The 15817-nt window shown below is 36.9% G+C and overlaps 1 protein-coding gene across 1 annotated transcript in view; it reads left to right on the top strand.

The window, feature by feature from the left end:
* The window catches only part of IFT57 (intraflagellar transport 57), a 54109-nt gene that overhangs the window by 13243 nt on the left and 25049 nt on the right, over positions 1 to 15817 (top strand). Inside the window, exon 6 of the mRNA XM_082697361.1 lies at positions 15192 to 15314. Coding sequence (XP_082553487.1) covers positions 15192 to 15314 — 123 coding nt within the window. The remainder of the gene's footprint in view (positions 1 to 15191; positions 15315 to 15817) is intronic.

Below are 15817 nucleotides of genomic sequence, written 5' to 3'. Positions count from 1 at the left end.
TGCACACGCACACTCACTCTCTCTGTCAAAAAAAAAAAAAAAAAAAAAAGTTTGTTTGTTTTAATTTTAAAAATAAAAAAGTTAAATTTGGGGAGAGTCAAAAGTTATATCCAGGTTTCCAGTTAATTGGGATTCCACACCCCTAACTCCCACACTGCTCAAGGGTCAATTGTACTTTAAACCACATCCTTTACTGACCTTGTGAAGAATTTGAGATGTTGTTATCTCCCTTTTACAGATACAAAAACTGAAATTTATAACCTTGGGACAGTATACTCTTAAAAACTTAATAAATCTACAATAGCTGAATTAAGTTTGCTCTAAACTTCCCTTTCCCTCATACGAGAGTTCAGCAGGGTAGGTAAGATTTGATTCCCACATTAAGGAAAGACACTGTGGTGCTCAGTATTCCTGTATGTATTGAAGATGACAACAAAGTTGTCCTAAAGCATAAGGAAATAAAACAAAAGAGATGAATACACAATTATTTTCAGAACAAAACTGTCATTTGTGCTATTTATTCTTCCACTGATGGTGTAAATAAAGACCTCTAAAGGCAGCCTGGGATTCCCTCTGGACAACGTAGTGTGGGAATTGGGAAGGCCTTAAAGTAATTTAATTTGTTTCTACCACTACCCACTACTCTTAAGTTCCTGTAGGTCCTGATTCAATTTTTCACCTTAATTGAACTATGTAAGTTCTCCCCTACCTGTGCCTTTATAAATTATCTAGGTATTAGATTCTTTGGACAAAGATGATATAACATAAACCCCTTTGAGCTAAGACTGTATATGGTTGCATTTTCATAAGAGGAAGAAGTCTGAACACCAGGTGTTTGTGGATGGTCAGCCATGAAGTACTAATGAGGCAGAAAACCCTTTCATATTTTAAAAAATCTGGCAGGCTTATGATGTTGCCCACTAAAGCCATCTGCCTGAGACAGCTGTATCTGACTCTAGCTTATGATGGCTTAGGCTGCTCTTTCCCCAAGACAGAACTGCTATATAGGTTAATAACATAGATTTAAGATTTTATGTTTGATGCAGCAGGTGGACTCACGATGCAGAAGAAATATTATTTTAGGGAAGTTGCATGCAATGAGTTTTGCACTAGAACAAAAATATTATGTTCTGTCTAGGAAATTGATATACGACATGTGGATGTGACTAGGCCACCCCAGCCATTTATGGATGATAGCAATTCCTCTCTACCTATGGTTTCGAAACAACAGATGCTTCTCCAGTCATTCTCTATTCTCTTACCTTGCTTTATTTTTCTTTCCAGACCCTGGCAATGTATTCATTTCTATCTATTGCCTATCTCAATCACTAGAATGCAACATCCTCTAGAGTGGGAACTTTCTTCAGTACTTTTTCACCTGTGCCTGGCATGTAGAAAGTACCCAGTATTGAATATATTGAATGAATACATGCTTGAATGAACAATATTTTATATTTGTAATTTTATAGGCAAAATATAGTTTAATCTTCAGAGAGAAAAGAATTGCTCAACAGGTACATATTATCTCTTCTATGTACCAAGTAAGATGATGCAGGGAGGAGACTACTTATATTCCCTCCTTTCATTAAATAATGTGATGTCGAGATCCTAAAACGTGTGCTTGCTCTTAAGTTCCATGATAATGCAAGAAGATGAGCATACCTAGCATTTTCTTGAGATTTGTGGTAAATGGAACGAGAGAGAAGGAGCATGGAAAAGACGTGCTAATGATTACGTTCTCACGAAGTGGACAGTGAGACCGGCGTTTGGGGTCCAGGATGTTCATTGTGAAAGGAAGGGGGGAAGAAGTCAGGCTGAGGGAGATGTCTAGCTGTGGTTCAGGCCTGACAAAGCTTTTGGCAACCTGGTGTAGAGGTCTGACACCAGTGCTCCCCACTTGGCTCAGTCACTGGAGGCAGGCTGCCCTAGGGAGGACATACTACCAGGTTGAGGTGGCCTCTCTGGGTGAGACAGCCTGAGGGAGCCAACAGCAGGAAGCTATCTGCTGGCCACAAGGCCGGCAGTGAGGCAGCACATCTTTCTCTGGAAGGAGACCTGCTGGTCCATTTTCCTGACTACCACAGTGGATTTGAATCCTCTAACTGCGAATTTGAAGAATTTGTATAGAGCTACCAGGTGCCCACTGACTAAACATTGAAGCGTTTGCCTACACAGAGCCTGAGCAGTAATGTTTCATGAACACTGATAATGGCGTTCTAAGCAAATGTTTCCTCTAGTCAATATTGAATGCTTACATGGGTGAAGTCAGTTTGCTTTGGAAGCAGTTGTTGTTCAGAACATTCATTTACTCTGAGGTTCAAAAGGTACATTTTAATGCCCTTTTATTTTGTGATTTCACCCTCTAATTCTCTTACTGCAATTACGGTTTTGCCAAATATAATATTTTCAAGAAAATAATTTTTGCAGTTATTGAGGGATTGCTTTATCTTCTGAAATTTGATCTGTAGGTTAGTTATTTGAATTTTCATCAAGCTTTTCTTAGAAGGGGAAAAAATGAGTAAATAGCAGTCTTCAAGTCTAGCCCACAAAATTCCACATTCTCTCGGTCGCTCTCTAATTCCTAAATATTCTTGAAATCCAAAATTTAGCCAAAGACTCCTTGAGAACGGTCATGGGGGAAGACACTGGTGCTGTATTAAAGCTCTCACAGTTGGGCAGAGCTCCTGATGGGTTGGGGTGCAGTAGAATTTCAGAGATGTGAGGGATGGGAGCAGGAAAGGAAGGTGCTGGCGGTGAGGTGTTAGGCAGGTGTTCAGGCCATTTCTAGTTCTATCTCGAGTATGTTAATTGGAAACTGCCTGCATGGTTGTGGCAGCTACACTGTAATTACAAGTGGTCTTTGTAGCTCCCCTCCATTCTGAAGCTCAGTAGAATCACAGCAGCAGTGTTGTGGCAGCATAACGCAGATGTGTCATTCTCCTCCCCCAGTGGAAAAAAGATGGGAGGGAAGCTGTGCGCTCTGAGTTCTATTTTTAAATGTCCATCACTTCATTTCAAAACATTTTTTTCAAACATGCCATAGATACCATTCTTCCTTGAGATGCTAAATTTGAGGTTTTAGAAACCAAATTCTGAGTTAGACAGCATAAAACCAACTATCTCAAAAGGTTTAAACACAATTGGTTTTTAATTACTTAGCAAAAAATTCATTGTACCAAGAATGAGAGAATTTTTAGCTTAAAAAGCAAAAGCTGTGAGGAAGCAAAAATCTGGGCTTGGAAAAAAATGTCATCTCAGTTTTAGAGTGTCATTGTGGCAAGTCTGCAAGATTATAATCAAAAAAGGGAAGAAGATGGGTCTACTTTGGCTTATATCTTAAATACTTTAAATTTCTTCATTTTACATTTGATTTACATTTCACTTCTTGACAAAACATCATTTCTGAGTAGGGCAGGGGGAAAAAAAGTACTGTTCTGCAATATAGCTTGCCTCCTAGGTTATCACTGGTTCTGATTCCTGCTTGAGGAAAATGGTTTTCCTCTCCATTCCTAAAACATTTGTTTGCCCTCCTCTATTGTGACTGAGAAGTCTGCGGTTGGTATTTCACAGGAGAAACAATTAAAGCACCACATGTCTGAGTGCGATGGAACACATTATGACTGAGCAAATGCTTTTATTTCTCTGGTAACTAACCTGTACCACCCCATCAGTTTTACATCTGGAGGTGAATCGAAAATGTAGGTTAGAGGAAAAAAAGCTGTACTCTGCATTACTCAGAAGAAGCTCAAATGGCAGTTCTTGCTGGGTGTAAAAGAGGGTTTTGCTTGATCTCTAGTGAAGCTTTTGAATCCACACTTGGAACAGGAAAGATCCTTATTTCCGTCCTGGTTTTATTGTGAGCCTAAAAAGAAGTGTGAAGCAAGGACTTCTCAAGGTCCTTTCCAGATCTGAGTACATACCTTCGATGTCGACACCAGGGTGGAAAATAATCCTTGCATCATACTGGGACTGTGCATCACTAGACACTTAACCTTAGTAAATTAACCTGTGACTCTTCTTATTCTGTACGATGGTGACACAATTCTTCCCAGTGTTGTTTTGAGATTAATATAACCTAACTTGTAGACAGCACTTAGCTTGACGCATTTCTTATTTTGTATAATTTTCCACCTTTCCTAGAGTTTGGAACTAAGAGACTGGAATGTTACCAACATTCTTATGTGCTATAGGAGAGTAAAAAAGCCCCAGTCTCTCAATGTAAATAAGTGTCTAGATTGCCACAAGTATTTTTGAGTAAGAAGCTTATATAGGATATAAGTTATCAAGAAGGCTTGCATTTTTGTATAAATTAGGAAGTCTTGGTGATGTCATGTCTTTATTTTCATACTATGTCACGTGAATTCTTATTGAATGCCCACTGGACTAAATCTGCTATCATATAAGGTCTCTCCTATAGAAATGACTAAGGGGAATTTGATGAGAACTAATATGATCTTTTTCAGGATTCATTTGAGAGCTGTCATTTTCTAAATGGATAGATTATATTTCCTCAATCAATGCCAATAGCAGATATTTTACATAACTTCATGTATTAGATGGGTACCCAGAACGTGTGCTTTTCTCAGTCCTATAGAAACCTATATTCTTTAAATCCACCCAACCCCACCCATTCACCTCTAGCAGTGTTAGTGCTTGAATATTTGTCTAATGATTTGTTTTAATCCAGACATCTAGTTGGTCTCACTAAGACCTGCAGATGCTGCTTTTGAAAATATTTCTCATATGTATCCCTTTAGCTATCTTTCAAGGTCATGTCTGCTTCATCTCCTGTCTGGATTATGTAATAATAATGGCCCAAATGGTCTTTGATCCTCTTCCTTCAATCCCACCCTCACCCTTTTGCACAATATTTTTCAATACTCTTTTATCTTACTTACTGCCAAACGACTTTCAAAAGGTCATTCTGAGTTCAGTAACTTTTGATGGCTTTTCACTGCTTATAGGTCAATTTATGTAGATCATAAAACAATAATATTTTGGTCTGAATTTCCAGACTCTTGGCAATTTGACAACTTGTCCATATAGCCAACCTCAATTTCTTCTGCTGGAATAACTTTATTCTAGATAAATGGATCCTCCCATGGGTTTTCAAACACCTTATGAGCATATCTGTTCTCGTCTTTGTCTCCTATCTAAAATGTCTTCTCATCATCTCTCTACCTGAGTCGTAAGCCTTCAAAGTTCAGCTCAAATTCTGCCTTTTTGGTGACACCTTCCCAGCTACCCCAGCCCCATTCAGTTCTATGACCCACAAATCTATAACCCGTAAGTCTTCATAAAACATGATTAGAATGTTCTTTCATGAGGATTTTTAACATTTTATTAAGTGTCCCTGTTACTGAATAGTACCTGGCATATAGTAGGTGCTAAATAAAGATTTCTTGGATAAATTTATTTTTACCTTGCTTGTAACTCTTCCTGACTTCCCTTCTGGCTTAGAGGACAAAATTCCTATTCCTCACCTTAGCTTCTGAGGTCTTTCACAAAGTACTTAACTCTTTTTTTGCTCCTCGGCATTTGCCTTTCTAAGCCCCTAGTCACTCTTGATATGATCTTCACAAGCCATGTGCATTTCTATTTCAGTATCTTGGCTTATGGTGCTTTCCTGACTATAAACACGTGGCTTGTCTCTTTTCTGCCTATTAGCATTCCATACATCCTTATAAGGTTAAACTTAGATCTCACCATCTCCATTAAAACACACTTCTCTCTCTCATTCAAATTCCTAAAGCATTTACACCCATACCAGCTAGTTTCTGGAAGCTTATCAAATTTATTATTATTACCTGCTTTTATTAAAAATACTTTATTCTTTTTTAAAGTGAAATATATTCCTTATTTTTTAAGCAAAGGTGCAAAAAAGTACAAAGAAAAATCTGAAAACATCCCCAAATCTCAGCACTATACTAGAAACACTGTATCACTTTATACATAATTTCCCTGAGGTTATGTAAGATGCTAACGTTTGGTGAATCTGGATGAGGGCATATGGGAATTCTTTGTACTATTTGTGTAATTTTTTTTGTAAGTCTGAAAAGAATATACTGACACAGAAACAAATTGATGAAGTACAGAGTTCATAAAATAATCCAAATATATTGTAGTATTAATAATGTAGGAAGCAGTGCAAATAAGTGGAGAAAACTGGACTGTTCAATTAAAGGGTGATGGAATAACAGGCTGTCCATCTGGAAAAAAAGATAGGCTCTTCCCTCATATTGTACATTTAAATAAACCCCGCATGGATCAACAAATTAGAAAATGATGAGGTACAAAAACAAAAACATGAGTGACAAGGGTTATACACACAGGTTGAATTTGGCATGATAAAGCCTGCCAGGAAAACTAAAAAACAGAGAAGAAAAGCACTGATAAATCTGAATGCATAAAAATTAAAGTCTATATACGAAATGATGGGATGGGGAACACCATAAAGTTAAAAAGACAAGTGATAAACCAGGATAATGTAGTTGTAACTATATAACAAAGGATTGATGGGCATTTGTTAAGGTATCTAAGAGCTTGTGTTCTAGAGTAACATCGCCTGGACCCTGAACTCTGCTAATGATGTGACATAGGGAAAATTAGGTAAATTGCTCTATAACTCACTTTTCTCATTTGCAAAATGGGAATAAGTCTCTTTTGATTCATGGTGCTATTATGGGCATTTAACATAGGCGAAAGAATCTAGTACCATGCTTGACATTTAATAATAGTAAATGTAACTGTGAAAATATATTGTGGCTTACTTTGTGCCAGGCACTGTGCAAGCCTTTTAAAATACATCATATAATTCAGTCCTTACCACAACCCTTCCACTGAGGAGAGTACCATTATCCCTATCTTAGAGATCGCAACCCTGAGATTTAGAGAAGTATGCAACTTGACCAAGGGCTAATAAGTGATAGAGGTAAGATTTGCAGAGATGGGATTCCAGACCCATCCTCTTGACATTTTACACCACAGTGGCAGTTCTCAAGACAGTTTAGTTCCCTTTTTCTTGAGTCTTGGGACTATGTGATCTTGACAGTTAATAGTTTTTCATGTTCTTCTCAGTACGTATATGAATTGAGCTCTTCAAATGTATTTGGGCACTGGTATATCCATAACGTTGCCATCCCAGAGAAAAGAAGCCTTGTAGAAGTTCATTCCATAAAGAATTAAACTTCCTTTGGCATACTCTGTAACACCAACTCTAGTGTCTATGACAGCTTTTCCATACATACTTCTTGGGGTGCTTTCTTTTGGTTTTTATCTTGAGAAAATTAAAAATCAGGGATGGTTTTACCTTTGTACTTACTGTACATTAAAATAGCTGAAATAGTGACAAAGACAGGTATTTGAGATATTAAACAGAAATAATTACTGGAAGTTGAGTTCTCATTCAAAAATAATTTCAGAATTCTTATTCAAAAATCAAATTAATTTTGTGTTTAGGAAGCTTTTTAACTTTTTTGATTTGTGAGCATAATTTATTTAAATCTTAGGTCACATTATAACAATAAAATTTCTTTTGATAGTCTTAAAATTGAATTGAAAACTTTTATGAACTTCATATATTTAAAGACAGAGGCTATCATCTATCTATTTCTTTTGATGGATTATAGCCAGGGTTTAATTTAGTTTTTCAGAACAAATCCGAAAATACTTTTTATATGGTATTAAACATTTTTCTTCATAGTAATATAGTGTTAAATCATTTAAAACCTAATTTGAAAAGAAAATAGTGAATCAGACTCATGATTTATGCTTCTTTAATCATGAAGAAGAATTGATTTGTAGGGACATGAAAGGTTTTAACTCTGTGCCTTCAATGTGATTTGTTAAAATTACTGGATTTCAGTGGAATACTTTTCTTGACTGAAATACCTTATTTATCCCTCTAACTTTTTATTGATCAATGATAAAGAAAGAAGGACATTAGATACCCTTAGGAGAAACCCTCTTTAATAAATAGTAATGCCAGGGCCACCTCAGTGGCTCAGTTAGTTTAGCACCTGACTCTTGAGTTTGGCTCAGGTCATGATCTCAGGGTCCTGGGATTGAACCCTGAGTTGGGCTCCTTGCTCAGTGCAGAGTCTGCTTGAATTCTCTCCCTTCCTTTCCTTCTACCCTCCCCCTCCCATACTCACTCTCTCTCTCTTAAATAAATAAATCTTAAAAAAAAAAAAATATATATATATATATATAGTACTTAGCTTGTTGGCCACCTATTCTATTTCCTCTGTGGAACAAAGCATCAAATTAGGAAGATTCCAGAAAGGACTCTGAACAAAATAAGTATAATCACTACCATTACAAAAATATCTATGAAGGGGCACTTGGGTGGCTCGGTCTATTGAGCATCAGGCTCTTTTAAGGTCAGATCCTGATCTCAGGGTGGTGAGATGGAGCCCCAGGGTAGGGTTCCATACTCAGTGTGGAGTCTGTTTGTCCCTCTCCCTCCTCCTCTGCTCCTCCTCTGCCCCCACTCACATGTGTGCATGCTCTTTCTCTCTCTCTCTCAAATAAACAAATAAAATCTTAAAAAAAAAAAAGAAATCTGTGAAGTCCCACCCTCATCACCACCACCAGCACTCTCACCAGCTCTCACATATTTCCCCTGTATTCTCACTTTGCCTAAATTCTCACAAGTTTGGTTATTAGATTTCTAAGCCCACAGAAGTTTAGGAGGAAGAAGAGGTGCTACAGAAAGTCAAGCAGACAACCAGAGGTGATCAGTGCATCTGATACTGAGGGGCTACTGGAAAACGTTAAAAGCAAACGTAAGAACACAAAACTTATTAACTATCTGAGAACTTTTAATGCAGGTTCAGTCATACCCAGTTTTCTCAGAGAGAGAAAGAGAGCACCATTGTATTATAGAATTAGTATAATAAGAGACATCCTAAAAGATTTAATTATGGTTAGTAAATGTCAGCATTTACCAGTATCCAGTCTGACAGTGATATCTCATTCTTGCAAAAGGCCTTGGTAACTGAAGATTCAAGAGCCTCTGCTTGCTCATGCTTCATTAGTTCAGTTATCTCCCATTTTCACCAGGAAGTCTGTGAATCCATTTTCTGCCCAGGCCCTCACGATCTAGGTTTTCTTGGCCAGGCTCCCATTTGAACTTAAGATCTCTCTGTAACTTCTGAAGCAGGATCCCCACTCCTAAGGAAACATCTTCTCATGGATGCCTGAGCCTTGAGCTTCACTCTTGGGTCTGCCCATGCAGCCATATGTTTTCCCTTTACTAAACAAGGTATTTCTCTGTCAATAAGGGGAAGTACTATAGTGTATCCATGATTAGTCAAATTTTAGAAACTCTACTTCATCCTACTTCTAGCTTTCTTCCTTCTTCATTCCCAATGGAGTATCTTAACCAGAGCTAAATGCCCAACCTGATTTGGACCCTTGGGATCAAAAGATCATATAGCACTAGATTTTTGTTATTATAGCAAAACTGAAATGAATGGGTAAGTGCAAGAAGTCATAATCAACAATGCTTTGTTCAGTAATACTTAGTTCCCTTTCCCTTATGGAGTTTTCCAATAGTGCATATGTACTACATACTAGAAATAGTTTCATTCCAAAGAGTTTTTTTTTTTAATTCTTTGCTTAAGATGGTAATTCATCAGGTCTACCAAAAATGTTGTCAGTGCTTCTACTGTATCACTTGTAACAGTTTTCTATATTAATATTAATATGAACTAATATTAATATTTGTTAATGGTAGTTGTTGTTTGATTGACTTTTTTCACTTAGCATAATACCTTCTAGTTCCATCTACATCATTACAAATGGCAAGACTTCTTTTTTTTGGGGGGGGGGCTTCTATGTATAGTATTGTATCATCTGCAAATGATGACACTTTAACTTCTTTACAAATAAGGAATGTAGTCAATGATATTCTAATAGTATTGTATAGTGACATATAGCTATACTCATGGTGAGTATAGCATAATTTGTAAACTTGTTGAAGCACTATATTATATACCTGAAACTAATGAAACATTGTGTGTCAACTATACTCAGATGAAATAAATTAATAAAAAATAATGATCAATGGGGGAAATCACCCCAAAATACAGAAAACAAAATATATGTAATAGGAAAAAAAAATCCCATAATCCTACAACCAAGAGTCGTACAACCTACAACCATGGTTAACTTTGTTGGTTCATTTCATTCCAGTCCTCTTTTCTGAATGTGTATATGTGTGTTTGTATTACTTGTTTTTCTTTTTTTTTTTTTTAATTAATTTTTTATTTTTTATAAACATATATTTTTATCCCCAGGGCTACAGGTCTGTGAATCACCAGGTTTACACACTTCACAGCACTCACCAAAGCACACACCCTCCCCAATGTCCACAATCCCACCCCCTTCTCCCAAATCCCCTCCCCCCACCAACCCTCAGTTTGTTTTGTGAGATTAAGAGTCACTTATGGTTTGTCTCCCTCCCAATCCCATCTTGTTTCATTTATTCTTCTCCTACCCACTTAAGCCTCCATGTTGCACCACCACTTCCTCATATCAGGGAGATCATATGATAGTTGTCTTTCTCTGCCTGACTTATTTCGCTAAGCATGATACGCTCTAGTTCCATCCATGTTGTTGCAAATGGCAAGATTTCATTTCTTTTGATGGCTGCATAGTATTCCATTGTGTATATATACCACATCTTCTTGATCCATTCATCTAAGACTTCATTTTTTGATGGCTGAGTAGTATTCTATTTTATACACACACACACACACACACACACACACACACCCCATATCTTCCTTATCCATTCAGTTATCAGATGATTTCACTCATATGTGGGATTTAAGAAACAAAACAGAAGATCATAGGGGGGCGCCTGGGTGGCTCAGTGGGTTAAGCCGCTGCCTTCGGCTCAGGTCATGATCTCAGGGTCCTGGGATCGAGTCCCGCATCGGGCTCTCTGCTCAGCAGGGAGCCTGCTTCCTTCTCTCTCTGCCTGCCTCTCAGTGTACTTGTAATTTCTCTCTGTCAAATAAATAAATAAAATCTTAAAAAAAAAAAAAAAAAGAAGATCATAGGGAAGGGAGGGAAAAACAAAACAAAATGAAGTCAGAGAGGGGTACTATAAAGACTCTTAATCATAGGAAACACACTGTAGGTTGCTGGAGAAAGGGGGTAACTGGGTGATAGACATTAAGGAGGGCATGATGTAATGAGCACTGGATGTTATATAAGATTGATGAATCTTTGAACTCTACCTCTGAAACTAATAATACACTAAATGTTAATTAATTGAATTTAAATTTTATAAAAAATATACTTGTTAATGGTCCAGTCTGTCCCTGTTAATATCAAATCCATTACTTCCCCTACTGGTAGTCATGGCCTACCTGGAGTCCCCAGTTAATTAGAGGTGAAGGTATTTTTGAAGGTCTATCAAATTTTGTACTGCATTTAAACTAGTGTGACAGAACACCTTCGCAGCCCATATAGGCTACCCAGCAGCTCAGAAGCTGCAAAGGGCTTTATTTACCCTCCCTTGTTGATATGTGAGTCCTGCCCTTATTCTACCCCTATAACTATAAGACTAGATACATCCAATTTTATAAATATACATACATACATACATACATTTATACACACACAAACACATTCAATTTTATGTGTTTATATATATAAACAGATACACAGAATATAGTATTTCTTCAGATGCTTAACCATCCCATTAGTATTACCTGGAAATAGGGAGATTACTTCCTGGAACAGGATTCTGAGCAGGCTTTTAACATTGTATGTTTGATCCTTAAACTGGCTTTTGTGGTATGCCGCACTGTTTGAGCCCAGGTTTATGTTATAGGATGGTTTAGACTATCTTCTGTTCTTCCACTGACCGTTTTAGGGTCAGTTTTCATTTTTTTTTTTTCCCTTGGGTCCATTTATTACCTCCATAAACTAGCCTGAGACTCCCCCTAATAGGCTTATTTGCAGGCAGGGATTAAATGCTTTTATCTTTCCACACCAAACACAGTGCCTGGATTCTTACCTTGTGTGTTGTAGAAGCTTTACAAATGGCTTACTGGTAAATTAATTAATTATAAATGAGACTTCTGGATATAGCTTGTGTCTTATTGAGCTTCTAATTGTTTCTTCAATTTCTTCAGCAGCATTAGCTAGAAAACACAATTTCCCAGGAGTTATGCTTTATCTTAGTTAATGTTGTTTCAGAGAGGGACTGGGATTTTGTCATGCTGATATAAAATTTTGATTAAATGGAAACAGCAGTTTATTTCTCTTTTACTAATATCTCCACATAAAATACCATTTGCTAAATGGACATACAATTGGGAAGGAAAGGTTTTCTCAAGTTATTATAACCAGGACACGATACAGTTTTAAAGTGATTTCTACTTCAAATGTAGGGCTCGCTCAGTTAATGTCTCCATTTATTAGGCATTGGGAAATTTTGACTGAGGAATGAGGTTAGGAAATAGATGTGCAAACATGGAAACAGAAAGAGACCATATAGTTTGAATAAGTTATTCCTGCTCTACCAAGCCTAATGTTCTCTTTTTGCCCTTCCTCATTTAGTAACTAGGCCATTTCCCCCCAGTATATTAACTGTGGCCTAGGAGTGAGTGAAGACATTTCAGCTGGTATATTAAATCACTTTAGGACATTGGGAGTCGGAATTTGCAAATCATTGCTTAAGGGAACCAAATAAGAACTTAAGAAAAGTTCTGACTTACTAAAGGGCCAATGTAAACCAAAGAGCAGCTTATGCTCTGGGATGTCTTAATTCAGTTTTTGAGCTCCGTGTACCTTAGTAACTCCTAGGTTCTGAGTCTGATTCAGAGAGAGCCACTGCTAACCCATTTGCCTTTAGGAAAATTAGAAAAATGTGCCCTTCCTTGAGGAAAATCTTTGAGGATGAACAGTCCTATGACTTGAGGTCTGAAGAAAAGTGGGACTATGGATGAGTACCCTCTCTAGCCTTGTCTGGTGATTCTGGACTCCACCCTCCTGTAGGGAAGGGAAAAAGAAGTTATGGGAATGAGAGAATGGAATTGAGAATTGGCTCCGGGATTTAATCAGCAGTACCAACTTCAGTTTGTTGAAATGGTAGTTCCATAAACGGAACTTATTTGTAAATCGGGGACTAGAACATCTACGTTCTATGAAGATTCACAAAATTGCTGCTGATTGGACATGCCCCTTTGTCTCAGTAGCATGTCACAAAACTTTCCTCACAGCTTTAGGTTTTAACTGGGAGACTCAGTCCCACTTCTCCTGCTGTTGCATTTGTCTCATAAAACTTCACACATGTCTACTTTGTGAATACTGTCCTCCCCACCGCCCCCGCCCTGCTATGGTGTTCTTGGGCTACCCTGATTCACTTTATGATGTATGTTGGGTTCTGTTAGTACTCAAAATATAATACAGTATTTCTATATTAAAGTGAGCACCTTAATGTTTAACACAGAATCTTGAGCATTTTTCACTTAGAGTTTCCGTATTTTACTTACATTAATCAATACTTCTATTTTTATACTTCTGGTTTTTAAAGTAGAATGTACCTGAATAAATTCAGACCATGTACTGTAAAATGGCAAGGCATGTATTAGTTATCCATCCTCAATTGTGTGGTTAGAACTATAGAGCCCCCTGAATTTCTGAACAAAAAGCAACATATGCTCCTTTTAGGGCTCTGAGTCTGTTCAGGTCTTGGTAATATGAACTAGGAGGTAGGAGAGAGAGACTTTCTGATGCCATCAGTGCTCTAGGGACTCAGTCAGGAGTTTAAAGCCCCTAAAGACCTCAATCTCCCACCAAAATACAAATCCCAATATAAGGTTATTCTTTATACTTAGCATTAGACTGGATTGGAAAGACTAGTCTAATGAGCTTTTGTTTAAAAAACGTCTTTTAGTGACATAAATTCACACTGAGAATGAAATTTCACCATGAGCTTATTTATATAATCTTTTATTTTTAAGTTTTGTATTCTGGAGAATTTCAAACATAAACAGAAATGGAGAGAACAAGAATGAACTCTTATGTAACATTATCCAGCTTCAGCAGGTAATAGTTCGTCAACCATGTTTCCTCCAGAGGCCCCCTCTTTTTCCTTTGCCTTGTAGCATCTTGAATTTCAGGCATCATGTCCATTTATCTGTAAATATTTCAGCATTTGTCTCAAATTTATAAGGCTTTGTTTTTAAATGTAACCATTAACATTATAAATACCTCTAACATTAGTCATAATTCCTTTTATCATCTAATGCTCTTCCACATTCCAGTTTCCCTGATTATCTCAAGAACATCTTCTTATGGATTGTTCAAACTAGAATCATGTACATATGTATTTGGCTATTTATGTCTCTCAGGTCTCTTTTTTTTCTAGATTAATACATTTTTATATGCTTTCCCTCCATTTTCTTTTAATTTATCAAGGAAGCCTAAAGGAAAAATTGTTACCAAAATTAATGTGATAGGTTTTATTTTTAAGTCATTAATTTGTATATTCTTTATAGTTTCAGATCCATATATACTTAATGCCCAAATGTGAAAGGCTGAGAAAATGAAAAAAAAAAAAAAGAGGGGGAGGAGGTTTTTCTTTTGTAATTGAAAAAACAAGCATGAATTGATTTTATTACCCAAGAGCAGAAACCAGATGCAGAAATGTGGCCCCCACCCTGTTTAAGTTCAAATATGTCTGTATTAAATCACGGTTTAAAGCTACGTAATTTGTAAGCAGTGTCCCCTTGGCTTCTGGGATCTTATCTTTCAGATTTGTGGTTTGTATTTCAGTACAGAATATTCAAACTGAGACAATATTTTCCTACCAAGTGTGTGAATGTTTGTACTCCTTTACTATTATCAATTAACATAACTAAATGGCTTGTTCATTTGATAGTATTCCCATTGAGTTCACACTGATATCTCAAAAGCATTGTTGTTGTTTTTGTCAAAATGGTTGAATCATGTATTTGCTTCTTTTTAAAAATGCTAATTTTGCTATTCTACCAGGTTTGTGCTTTATTTTCTTTCAACATGGCTAGGAGGACAGATAAACTTCTTCTGCCACTGTAATTTTGACACTACCATGCTTGATATAAATTGTGCAGTCCTGCTAAAATGCCTCAAAATTTTACTGTTTCTTTTTATAAGCTCTCAATCTTGTGATATCTTTCCTTTCTTAGGATATGAACGAGTCTGCCAAACAGGAAGATATTTTGGAATCCACAACAGATGCTGCAGAATGGAATCTCGAAGTGGAACGTGTACTACCACAACTGAAAGTCACGATTAGGACTGACAATAAGGTATAGGGGACGGAATACATTTTGTTCAAATAGAGCTTCATAAGGCAATTTCAGGGTCAGGGGTATTCCCAATTATATGAATGATTTAAGATGGTAGGATTCAGCTTCCAGTGTTCTGACTTAGCAGAGATTTAGTAGATTGTTGCTGAAAGAATCAATAGTGTCATATTAAAGAAGGAAAAAGAAAGCAATAGATCTTAAAGTGGTTTGAAACACTTGTCGTGTTTCCTTGGGATTGAGGGGCATTTTCTCAATACATTTTGATGTATTTTCATAGAAATCATATTTTGTTCAGGTGAATGGTGAACAAAATTGGAATTTTATGACTGTATACCAACTGATTATAGTTAGAAAATGGTTTTGGAACCCTGCTGGTTGGCAGAACAGAAGACATCCTTGAGGTTGCCTTACATAATCTATTCAGTACATATGATTAAAAGTCAAGTAGTAAGCAAATAAGCAAAGCATTTGCATTAAGATTTGGGGATTGAGCCAGATGAACT

The sequence above is a fragment of the Mustela nivalis genome (genome assembly GCF_964662115.1).
Source record: "Mustela nivalis genome assembly, chromosome: 1".
Classification (NCBI taxonomy): domain Eukaryota; kingdom Metazoa; phylum Chordata; class Mammalia; order Carnivora; family Mustelidae; genus Mustela; species Mustela nivalis.
This window is presented reverse-complemented; position numbering and strand designations above follow the sequence as displayed.